General features: G+C 40.6%; 1 protein-coding gene across 1 annotated transcript; it reads right to left on the reverse strand.

The window, feature by feature from the left end:
• Window positions 1-2,564: 2,564 nt before the first annotated feature.
• On the reverse strand, window positions 2,565-10,293 carry PCK1 (phosphoenolpyruvate carboxykinase 1). Its single transcript, XM_009465496.2, has 10 exons — window positions 10,150-10,293; window positions 9,680-9,954; window positions 8,137-8,318; window positions 7,324-7,527; window positions 6,814-7,001; window positions 5,671-5,833; window positions 5,316-5,540; window positions 5,092-5,223; window positions 4,254-4,349; window positions 2,565-3,657 (listed from the first exon to the last, which is right to left on the reverse strand). Exons 2-10 carry the CDS (start codon window positions 9,901-9,903, stop codon window positions 3,203-3,205), a joined length of 1,869 nt encoding a protein of 622 aa, XP_009463771.1. The 5' UTR covers window positions 9,904-9,954; window positions 10,150-10,293; the 3' UTR covers window positions 2,565-3,202.
• Window positions 10,294-12,058: the final 1,765 nt, after the last annotated feature.

A 12,058-nucleotide genomic window follows, 5' to 3' on the forward strand; every position in this document is an offset into this window, starting at 1 on the left:
CGGTACATCCACAAGTGTTTTAACAAAGTATTTTGTTTCTCACTTCCCAGAATACCAAGTGCATTTCATAACACAGCTGTTGCAAATGTTATGGCTCCGTACACTTCATGTGTTAGTCTTCCCTGTGCTTTCCTTCTCTGAACCACATTTAATAGACCAAGTTTTATATTTCTCTACTAATTTGTTGAAATGTATTGCATTTGTTGCCTTCCCCTTTTTCTTTTGAAAATCAGGGGAACTTCCAAATTTCAATTTAAAAGCGTTTTGTTCTAATTCATTTTGTTTTTATGGAGCATAGTATTTGTTGGAGGGAGAGAAGTTGAGATCATAATCTGGCACGGTTGACTAAGTTTCTAAATTTTAAACCGCCGCCTTCTCTCTTTTAAAACATTTTCTCTGCCAATACTAAACATTTTGATCATTCAAAATGTAAATTGTACTCCCCATAGATGCTGATGGGTTGTGGATATATTTACATACAAAGGAGCTGTTGAATGACTCACGCAAAAAGTTATTTTCTTGTTCTCAGCCTTAACAGTACAGCATTCCCGCCCCCCCCCCCCCCCCCCCCCCCATTTTCTGTAGTTTCTGGAATGATTTGCATGCCCGTCAGTCTCTGAGCAGTGTTTGAAAAGGTGCATGTGGTTAAAATGTGTGGAGCGGGAGAACCGCAAATGGTTTAAATATTTTTGCCAGAATTGCTCGTGATAGCCACTTTCCATGAGTTGTGTCATGTTATATGGAAAGAATACCCAGCGGAGAGCCCCGAGGGCAGCGGCGGTCGAGGGAAGGAAAGTCTGCCAACCTCTTGGGGTGAGGAGGAGAAAGCGAGGGTTTAGTCCGAATACAAAATCCAGTGCTTTGGGCAGGGGTATGATGTTCTCAAGGCAGTTAGCACCTTATAATACCAATCTTGCTAGCTGGGTGTGTGCTATAAGATCGTGGTTGTATTGGCCCACAGTAATGGTACCTATCTCCTCATTAAGCAGCATTTTATGGGACAAGTGTCACTCGGTTCTCCCATGGCCATATGCCTGCTGGGCTTGGACCTTTGGCACAGAATCCTCTGGCATGAAGCGCGAGTTGTTTCTTTTGTAATATTCAGAATATCGAGCCTGGTTGTGTTTGAGAAGGCAGAACAGCACACTGGAGCTGGTCAGAGCGCGCTGGGAAGCCCTGAGCTTCTGTACATCTCCTGGGCAGCATTTCAAAATGTGCTTGGAACATGTTTGCACTGCTCAGGACTGGGATCCTCTCATGAGGCCCATAAGAAACTCCGAGACTGTAACTGGCCATAACTCTGATATTATCATGACAGATTTTCTTAGATCTCCTTGTTCTTCCTTAGACTTATCCAAATACTAGGTCCAATACGGTCATATGAGTTTGGGAATGGCCCAAGCCTTTCATCAACTATTTACAGAACTACTTTGTAAACAACTTTATTTTCTACACGTGATAGTCCTTGAATCTGAGGAGTGCACATACTAGTCTCTCTTGGCTCACTTCCTCTGACTTATTTACTATCTTCCACCTTGATTTTTCTTTTAATTTGGAGCCCACTCAAGAGTACACAGGCTAAAGGTGACCCTATAGGAGACCTGCATCCATGCAGATGTGGTTTTTGACCAGCAAGCAGGTCAACCAATGATCACCTCTACGGAGGCTGCACTGCTCTCCTCTGCTTTTGTCACAGCTTTCTGTTGTCTGTTTTTTTGTGTGATCTATCTACTGACTTATGCTGTATTATTCACTTTGGAATTGATAACGCTTGTGTTAAATCCTAAACATGGAGTCAGGAGGTAGGTAGAGGCTTTTCAGGCTATGTGACCTCTCCTAGCAAACTTCGAAGGGCATCTGTTGACCAGCCCTGGTACTGTTTGTTTTGCAAGGAAGCGGGGTCTATAAAAAGGCTTATTACACAATGTAAGTGATTTTCTTTTTGCTAAGCAAATATTTGCAATATATTTTGGGAGATCAAGCATTCAAAGTGAAAAAGCAGGATACCTGCCAGGGATGTGGGAAGCATGTAAAGGACACCTTTAATTGGGAGAACACGAGATGGTTTTAGTATCTTGGATCTACAAGAAAGCCACCACAGGCTCCTACCCCTGTTTTCATTGAGCTCTAAGGCTTTAGGCATCTCAACAAATCTGGAAAACTCTTCCCAAACTGTCTTTACTTCAACAGCTCCACTAGTTATTCTTGCAAAAGCCAAGGTACTGTGGAACAGAGACAAATCCTATGACTGTAGCAAATGAGCAAGGTCTTAATATGGGGCTTTCCTAGAGGGCAGTTTATCTTATAAATGCCTGAAGTAAGTAACAATGCCCAGTTATGGAGAGCACGTCACTAGCTGGACGACTGCTTGCAGCTGGTATCATAATTTCTGGATCGTTCCTTTGGCTTGAATAAAAGTTGCAAAGACAGTATGTGGCTTAGGAGTAGCAGATCAATGTCAGTCAGCATCTAACTTCCGCATGTGAATTTCTCTCTGTGCTGTGGTATTGACAGGAGGCCCAATTTATATGCATGTAGTTTATAAACAGGGAGAATACTGGAAATGAGGTCATATTTTGTATAAACATTTATTTCAACAGTTTAAAGAACAAGCCATTCAAAACATCTGGAAATCATAGGAACATGAGGCATATATACTAGCAATATCTTAAATATGCATTAGTAATACAAAGTCATCTTTCACTCTGATAACAGTTACAACTTCATTTTTCTAAAAAATATTTAAGCCATGAAATATGTTTAGGTAATACATATATACAGCATCTATGTTTCTTTCTTCTTTCCTGTAGAGTCTGAGACACTAGTGGTTTGTCTGATAGAAACAACATGCTACACCTTCAAGGCTGGATTGGTTTGGATTGTAGATGCAGAACTAGGCAAGTAATTTCCACACATCATGGCTATATGTGCGTGTAAGTGACAGATCAGGGTTTTGAAGACGACGTGCACATACATTCCCACAGCTGCTCACCTATTCACAACAACTGATGTAGTTATAAATCATTAGGTCTGGAGTTACTTCTAGAATGCCCCTACCTATACTCTAACTAAACTAAGACCTACTTTTCATTATAACTCTCTGCTCATCAGTGTGCTGTTACGCTTCCAGTGGTGATTTGGTAAAATGTGTTTGTCCTGTCTTAGTATGTGGGGACTGATAAATAATTGTGGTTTTGATCAGCTACAACTGTTTTATTCTCATCTCTAAGGCAAGCATTTCTCTTTCTATTTCATAGGGAAGGTCAGCATTAACTTGCACTTCAAAGTATTGTTTGATTTCTTCTACCTCCTTTTCCCAGAACTCTTTGGAGATATCAAACAGTTCTGTCAAGTTGACATCTTCTAAACCCTTCAGGTTCAAAGCAGTGTCAGTAGGGATGTAACCTATGGCAGTTGGCTTGGCAGAGGCTTTCCCTTCAATTCTGTTGAACATCCACTCCAGCACACGGGAATTCTCTCCATAGCCAGGCCACAGGAATTTCCCTTGGCTGTCTTTCCGGAACCAGTTAACATGAAAGATCCTTGGTAGTTTTGCAGCTGGACGATGTGCCATGCTGAGCCAGTGGGCCAAGTATTTGCCAAAGTTGTAGCCAAAGAAAGGTCTCATGGCAAATGGATCGTGCATAATGATTTTGCCTGTTCAAAACACAAATGGAGAATATAAGGTAATAAATAGCACGTTTATTCTAAAGCACAAAGATTCAGATCCTCCCAGGATTTAGTACCCATGGTCCCTTAACCACCCTTCAGCATCTGAACCAAAGAGCTTTAAGAAACAACTATTATCCACGATATAGAAAAAAAGTACAATTTAAATTGATTTTTGTAATCAGTGGAAATTAATTTCTTAAATCTCACGTCAAGCAGCCTAAATGAAGATCCTCAAGAGCTGGCTTTTATCGTTCATGTATTTACGTTGAGCTCTAGCAGAAGAGAAAATTTAAGTTTATTTATCCCAGACTGTAACAAGAACTCCATATCAAGGCTTCTGGCAAACCCATGCCTGCACCCTGTTCTGTACGCTTGCTACCTAGGGGATTATTTTGCTTAATTTGACTTTTACAGAGAATTTGGCTTTTAATTCCAGTACAAATATTTTCTATTGTGAAAATGCACAGGTTGCAAAATTAGCTGCCAAGACTGAAATGCAAAAGAGCAGGGGAGGAGGACAGAGCAGGCAGTCCAGAGAGGATTGCTTTTAATACAGGTAGGCAGATTAAATTTTGATTTACCTTTGTGCTCAGCAGCTGCTGTTGCTTCAGATCTCATAGCTGCTCCTATAAATACTCCATGCTGCCAGTTAAAGGCCTCATATATGAGAGGCACACCTGTAAAGAACAAAATCACTTCAGTAATTAGAAGTCCAGAAACATTTTTATAATAGGTTTTGCTACCTGAGATAGTGCTGAATGCATGTTACTGTATAAGGTATTCTAATTTTTCCTGGTTTTTTTATCAGTTCATTTTCTGCCCTCTTATAGCAAAGAAGTTTATATGAATGTTTTCAAAACTGGCTACTGATTACTGAACACATCCATGTTTACTTGCTCAGTAGGAGGTATCTGGGACCTCAGAATCCTCAGCAGATTTTACTGGAAATAGAATCTGGTCTTGCGGTCATGATACTCGGACCTAGCACTACTTCTATTTATTTTCCAACTTTAGGTGACCTTTAACAGATCAATTTATTTTACTTCCTTTTCTGTAAACTGTCTACAACTGGTTCATTTCTCTAACCATTTCCTATCTGAACTAGTTAAACTGCAAGCAAATTGAGACAAGTACAGCAATTTGCAATACGTCTATGTATTACCCAGGTTAGGGGGTCCTGATCTCTCTCCAGCCCTTTATTATTATTGCCTGTTTTGTGTTAACCTCTAACAATTCAGACATTGAAATATCAGTGGCTGTAAGTTGTGTGTCAAAGGCTAACATGGAGAAGGTAGACTAACATGGTTATTTCCTTGCTTTTGCAGCTGTGAAAGCAAAACCTGTGTCTATGCCCAGTTGTGTTTCAATCCTTCTGTGGTCAGCACTTCAGCCTTGATATGTGGCTGCTGCATCTCTTACCAGCAGGTCTGCGGCCTCCAAATATTATCCCTTCAATGGGCACGCCTTCGGGTGATTCCCATGCAGGGTCCATGATGGGGCACTGGCTGGCTGGAGTGCAGAACCGTGAGTTGGGATGAGCACAAGGTTCGCCTGTACAGAATACAATGAAAAGGTTGTAGTCGCAGAATTAACTTGAATTCAGCAGAGAAAGCCAAGAGAGACTGTGGAGTGGGCCAGGTTACCATTATCTGGGGTCCAATCCTTGTTCTTCCATGAAGTCAGTGTTACTCCTGGTGGTAATGGTTCATCAATGCCTTCCCAATAGACACCTCCGTCACTGGTTTCTGCTACATTGGTAAAGATGGTGTTCTTGAATATGGTTTTAATAGCATTGGGGTTTGTTTTGACTGAGGTTCCAGGGGCGACACCAAAAAAGCCATTTTCTGGGTTGATTGCCCTTAAGTTGCCTGGAAGTTAAATGACAAAATATAAGTAAATCAAACTGTTTTAATTCTATCTAGAATTTTGTAGAATGTCTTGCTGCACCTAAAAGCAACCCGTACTGGACTGTAAAACAATCCAATTTCAGTTCCATACCCTGTTCATCAAATTTCATCCAGGCAATATCATCACCCACACACTCAATTTTCCATCCTGGCAGGCTCGGGTTCATCATGGCCAAGTTAGTTTTTCCACATGCACTAGGGAATGCTGCAGCAAAATACTTCTTTTCACCTTCTGGATTGGTAATGCCCAGGATCTATTGAAAAATTAATGCAACTGTTAAACACAGTCTTTTTTCTTGCACTTTTCATTTGAAGATTGTCTCCCAGCAAGTGGTAATGATAAAATATTTAATCATGCAAATTTGTTCCTACAGAAGAAGCACCACATAATATAGTTGACAAATAACTCAAACTGTACTTTATTAATCAAAAAGTCTACTCTTCTTGCCCTTAGAGTATCTGCAAGGAGTTCTTATATTTTTAAAAAATGTCATATATGTATATAACTCAAACATTTATTTTTATTTTGCTGATTAAAGATACACAGACTGTATACAGCTGTGCTTCTCATCTGAGACAGAAGATTTTTTTTTTGGCTGCAAATAATAATCCAATATTCCTTTGGCTGCACGACTGGAGTGAAGTGAAAGCGCTTCATGTATGGATACTTCTGCACTTCTCGGAGTCCATAGGTATTTTTTCTGAGACTGTTCTCTTATGCACTTTGAAATTCTTTTTTTCAGTGGTATTTTATGGTAGTAGAATGTTTAAATGACAGCAGAAAGTAAAGGCAGGAAGGGTACAAAGCAGAACTCATTTAGAAAATCTAATATTTGCAGATTTTTGAGTGCATAGAGCTCTTTATAATATGAAAAACAATTTTCAAAACTTGCATTAATCTTTTGCTATTAGACTTGGAGGGGCAATGTGGATGCCCAGTGATGATGCTTAGGTTCTGCTCAAGTACATGGGTCTGCCTGCAAGCAGCCACTGTCAGAAGTTCCAAATCTTTCTTGCTTTCTGATTTTACAGGTACTATTTTAAAATGTTTGGTACTTAACCTTGCAAGCAGTTTCCTCTTTCTCATAAGCCTGCCATGTGATAAATTCATATATAGTGTTACAGGACTATCCATATGAGACTAATTTCATTGATAGCAAGATGGGATGTATTTATGTTGAGCTAATTTAGGGTTTAATGGCTGTTCAAACACACATGATTTAATAGCTCTTACCAGCATGTGCTCAGCTAGCCAGCCCTCCTCTTTGGCGATTCTGCTGGCAATTCTGAGAGCAAAGCATTTTTTCCCCAGTAAGGAGTTTCCTCCGTAACCGCTGCCAAATGAAATGATCTCTCTGCGATCCGGGAGATGGGCAATCAGCGTTAACTCTGGGTTGCAGGGCCAGTTGTTGATTAATGGTTCTGCAGAACAGAATGTTGTACTCATGAATGCAGCAATTTCCATGCTGGATCACGCTGTTGCTTCATCAGCATTGAGCCTCTGACAGCAACCCATAGCAGATGCTTTAAAGGAAACCCCCGGTAAGTACTAGTGATAATAATCTCCTTTCCACGAAACTCTCATTGAGCTTTAATTCCTTGAATTGAGTTCTGAACCTAGTGCTATTGCACAAACCACCCTGGCTGTCTATGGAGACTGTCTCCCATGTGCTGAGAACACGCAGTCAGCTCTAAAGCATGCCGCAGGGAATTTCCAAGGGTGACAGTTTTTAACGTCTCTTACCTTTTAGCGGTAGAGGACATCCAACCGAGTGAAGGCATTTTACAAACTCTCCGTTGCTCAGGGCTTTCAAAGCAGCTGTTCCCATCCGTGTCATGATCCTCATGCTGGCCACTACATATGGTGAATCTGTCAGCTCAATCCCAATCTTGGACAAAGGAGACCCAATAGGGCCCATGCTGAAGGGGATGACATACATTGTACGTCCTGGAAAACAGGGAGTAGCAAGATGTGGCAAAGAGCAAAACAAGGAACTTTTGAAAAAATTTTTATTAACAGGAAGGTTGTTTCTCACTCCTTTAAAAGCTGTTTGTCTTGTGGGTGTTTCTGATAATGTTTAAAGAGCTGTAGCTTTGTTTGTCTAATTGTGTAGCAAGAAATTTTATCTTAAATGCTGACAGCAGCTGTTCAGACAAATTGCCTAGCCACTAGTAAAGGTGGGTGGAGGCCAAGTTCTCTGTTGGTGTAAATCACTGAACCTGAAATTATTGCTGGGGATGGGGGTCCTCCATTCTTACCTCCCTTCCTATCTGCTGCTTAGTTGCTGTGTGACTTCCTGAAATAAACCACCCAAATTTTCCCACCTTACTTTGCCTCTCTTTATGAAGACAAAAGTGCTGGAAAGAGACCAAGGACTATCCTTGCACAGGCATTTGGACCTATGATAAAGATCCAGATGAAACCAACAGTGACTCATATCAGGGGTATAAACCTGAACCTTCAGCTAATATCTTTCTTTAAAGATTACAGTAACTAGTAGTGGTAGTGTCTCTGTACTCCTAGAAGTTCAATGTCAACTGTCCTTTTCTTGCCTACCTTGCATGCAGCCTGGGAACCTGGTATTGAAGGCTTTCTCAAAATCTTCTTCAGACATCCAGCGACCCAGCTGGCTAGTTCCAGTTTTAGGGATCGGAGTGGTATCTCTCTGTTCTTGAGTGATGATGACGGTTTTGCTCTCAATTCTTGCCACGTCTCTTGGATCAGTGAGAGCCAACCAGCTGTATTTCACCAAAAATCAGGAAATTAGACTTTAATTATCAATATAGCACTTTTTACCCTTCTGTGGGACTGGTTTAGCACAAAAGGGTACAATGCTTCCTAAGGCTAAAACTACAGTGACAGAGCCAGTATAACAGACAATCTCAAAAATCAGTCAGATACATTCCCTCATACAAATTGTTTCAAGACTTTCCAGTACAAATAAAAAATTATGGCCTAGGAAATTCTGGTTACACGTTACTACTCCTTTGCATCTTATCTCAGTCTTATTCTCTGTTGCTAACTTCCAGGGAAAAGTTAATCTCGTTTAATTCTCATTCTCATCAGTGTGAAGTCATTTTGCATGGGGACCACAAAATGATGCCTCAAGCAATGCGGATGCCAAGCAAGTACTTTAAGTGTTGGTATAAGTGCCTGTGGGATCAGAATCCAGCTTAGTGGATTGGCATAGTCCTGTAAGTTAGAGGCATCACAAAAGAAATACTGAGTATAAACATGATCATAAAAAGTGAAGGAATTTATTAAAGGGGATCCTTTTTCCCCTCTAAAGAATTTTTGCCATCCATTTACAATAGAGAGGATTGGTTTACATTTTCACCTCTGTGCATAGAAATTTTCCACGGGTATAAAAATGTTCTAGTTGGGCTGTCATAACCATCATCACTACAGCTAAGCATATAATTAACAATGAATAATTTATCTGGTGAATCTTGCCCTTTTCTCTCCCAAATAGTCTGCAAACAGATTGCCAAATTCCTGCACTTAGTTATTCAAAAGTCTTTGCAGATTTCTTCCACGAAGATCTCTTGGTCGGCACGTAATTCTTGAGTATGTACTTGTTGTTAATATTCTCCTTTCATGTTGGGTTAGTTGGGAGAGATGATGAAATATTTGAAAAAAGTATTTGCTGAATACATTACAGTCAAAGCTCATCGGCACGATATGAATAATGCCTGTACTGAATAATATTTGAACACCCACAGAGCTATTTGAATGCCACAAAAAAGTATTTGATGAATAAACTAATTGACTAAAATAGTAGAATTCTTCAAAAGATGTATTTGCTAAATAATATTTAGCCATTGCTAATGATTAGTTACTTAAGTCTCATGACATTATTTCAGTTCCCTGATGTAACTAATCAATAGAGACAATGTACAGTTGATAGTCCAATTGCTTTATGCTAATTTTTAGAGGAAAAAGTTTGCTTTTCCTGAGTATTTCACCTATGTAAGCTACAGTGCCAAAATGCTCATGGAAAGCAAATATTGAAGGGTTATAAGCAGTTTTTAAAGTAAACAGGATAGAAAATGCATATTGCAGTTCTGAATTGATACTTTACTTCCTCCAGGCTACTCACCAGTTCTCATACTTGCTCAGCTTCTTGATCATGCCTTGTTCTACCATGATGTCCAGAATTTTTTTGTTTTCTTCTTCCGAGCCATCGCAGATATGAATGCTCTCAGGCTGGCACAGCTTGGCATTACTTTCAATGAAATCCCTCGCTTCTGGAGGCAGGCTCTGCAAATCCCCCTGGACAACCTTGGGCATGACATTTACCTCTGCTTTCAACTGTGGGGGCATTATTGAACCTGTAGTGGATCTTGTTGATGGCTTTGAAATACTGATCACAATCTAAAATCAAATATATTGGGTGTGTTAGCATACTGTGACATTCTGACCAGTGTCAATAAGCCTTCCTAACAACGTATAACACAAAGGTAGAATTTGCAATAGACCTGATCATGTACCTCTGCTTTAAAATCAATATAGAGATCTTGGATTACTGGTAATTTCAAGCTGGAAAAAAACAGAGGCCGTTCTACTTACTGTCTTTATAAGATTGAGTTGGATGTCAGAGAGGATTCTGCTGTCCTTTTCTGTTGATCCTGCTTCACCTGCTTTGGAGTACTCTTGCGATCCCTGCTTTCCAAGGAAGCATCCTCCTTCCTTAAATATTCTTCGTGGTAGTGTCCGTCCCACCAGGTGAGGTGAGGGAGGCTTGTCCTTTACGTCACCACTGGATGTGCCTTGGGACAGTGCCACTGACATTGTCATGATGCAGAGCTGTCAACAAAGCAGCCCTGACGAGGTAATCATTTAACAGGTTTGATTAATGAATGCTGAAAGCAGTGATTCTTAGCCCCTGGGTTTGCTGTTTTGAAGCAGTTACAAAATTTAGCAGTTTAACCAAACTTTGATCCAATTTGGCTTTGAAACCAAAAGCGTCATAACTTCTCGGTGTGTGGGAAAGGTTGAGTACAAAGAGTATCTGGAACGGGGAACACAGGGGCCGTCCAGGCAAAGCGTAGTTGGCACATTTGGTAGGCAGATGCTCGCTAGTTGGCTGTGAAGTGGAGGCTCGTCCAAGGTGTGTTTACTTACCTTGGGAACATTGCCCGATCTGGGGATAAAGTTCAACGGTGAGCACTGACAGGCCTGAATAACCACTACATACGCCTGCCCGGAGGCCTTAGTTTTGTCCATGCAATTCTGAAAAAAACAAGCAATGTAAATCTAAATGTTGGGTTTCCTTCAGTGCAGGAGAGAAAGTTTTTGCTCATGGCTTGCTTTAGGCTCTTGTGAACTGAACAATTGTTTTCTATTGCTACAAGCTCAGAAGAGGCAGATCAGCAACTGTCTCAGTAATTAACCCCCTCCTTCAAATGTTATGTTTTATTTTACTGGGAGGCCTATGGGGATCATAAAATATTAACCCTTTATATTAATATTAATCTTTAAATTAGTACTCAAAGAAAAGGCACAAAACTGCTCGGGAATGTGGCTGCACATTTTGTTACGTGTGTGAAGTGCACTGTATGCATATGTACACATACAGACCTGTGTACATATCTGGATCTGTTGTGGCAGTATATGATACAAACAGCCACTACTACTCTTATAATTCTGAGGGTGAGAGTGTGACCTCAGACATTTTGAGGTCTTGCCTCTAACTGTCCCTGCCTGCCTGTCTGTCTTTCAGCTCTTTACCTTCCCCTACTCCATTTTAGACCATCATGCCCATAAAGAAAGGCTGATCTTCACATCCATTTGTCCATGCAGTCTGGGTGTCTCAAGACTGAAGTATTTCAGACAAATAAAACTGTAGAAATAACCCTGCTGCCATTTCATCTCACTCTGCTTACACCCAGTCCCAGCAAAGCATGTGGGGCCTGGATGAGGCGATGCTTTCATGCCAACCTGTCACTTTTTATATTGATGGGGCTTCCACCGTACATGTAAAATATCGTCAACAGTAGTTTGCAGAACAGGAAATCTAGGAATCCCAGCTAAATTTCAGGGAGCAACAAAACTGATGTGAGTATCCTATATAAAGGATGTTAAAGGATGTTCATAACCCGCCACCCGCTCAGGTTCGTGCAGTCAATGCTTCCCCGGGGACTGTATCCTCTATCTCTCCTGCAAAGCTTTTTATTATGTTTTGTAAACGCAAAGGGAAGAAAACAGTGAAGTAAGAGGGGCTGTCCTTGATGCACTGCAAGGCCAAACATTCCTGAAAAGGAAAACAAAAATCTGGTAGGATAAGAGGTGCTGAAGACTGCTCCAGATGGGGCTCTGCTGTAAGCAAAGGTAAAATCAAAGACAATTTAATAATGACAGTGGTGGCGTTTGTCTTTGGAGTCCACGTACTGTGTTGCTGGTGGAGCTGATCAGAAATATTTTGGCCAACTGTCTTCCTTTTAAAACATATCGTTAAGTACTTCATTAAAAATAAAAT

Source organism: Nipponia nippon, unplaced genomic scaffold, assembly GCF_047370975.1.
Source record: "Nipponia nippon isolate SJK-2023a ecotype South Korea unplaced genomic scaffold, ASM4737097v1 scaffold_13, whole genome shotgun sequence".
NCBI lineage: Eukaryota > Metazoa > Chordata > Aves > Pelecaniformes > Threskiornithidae > Nipponia > Nipponia nippon.

Bases quoted from the DNA above. Each gene is read 5' to 3' on its own strand.
- PCK1 (XM_009465496.2), bottom strand. From the start codon at position 9,903: ATGCCCCCACAGTTGAAAGCAGAGGTAAATGTCATGCCCAAGGTTGTC. The intron at 8,319-9,679 runs GTGAGTAGCCTG...GGTGAAATACAG, and splicing joins CTGAGCAAGTATGAGAACTG to CTGGTTGGCTCTCACTGATC. The intron at 5,541-5,670 runs GTATGGAACTGA...TTTAACTTCCAG, and splicing joins GATGAAATTTGATGAACAGG to GCAACTTAAGGGCAATCAAC.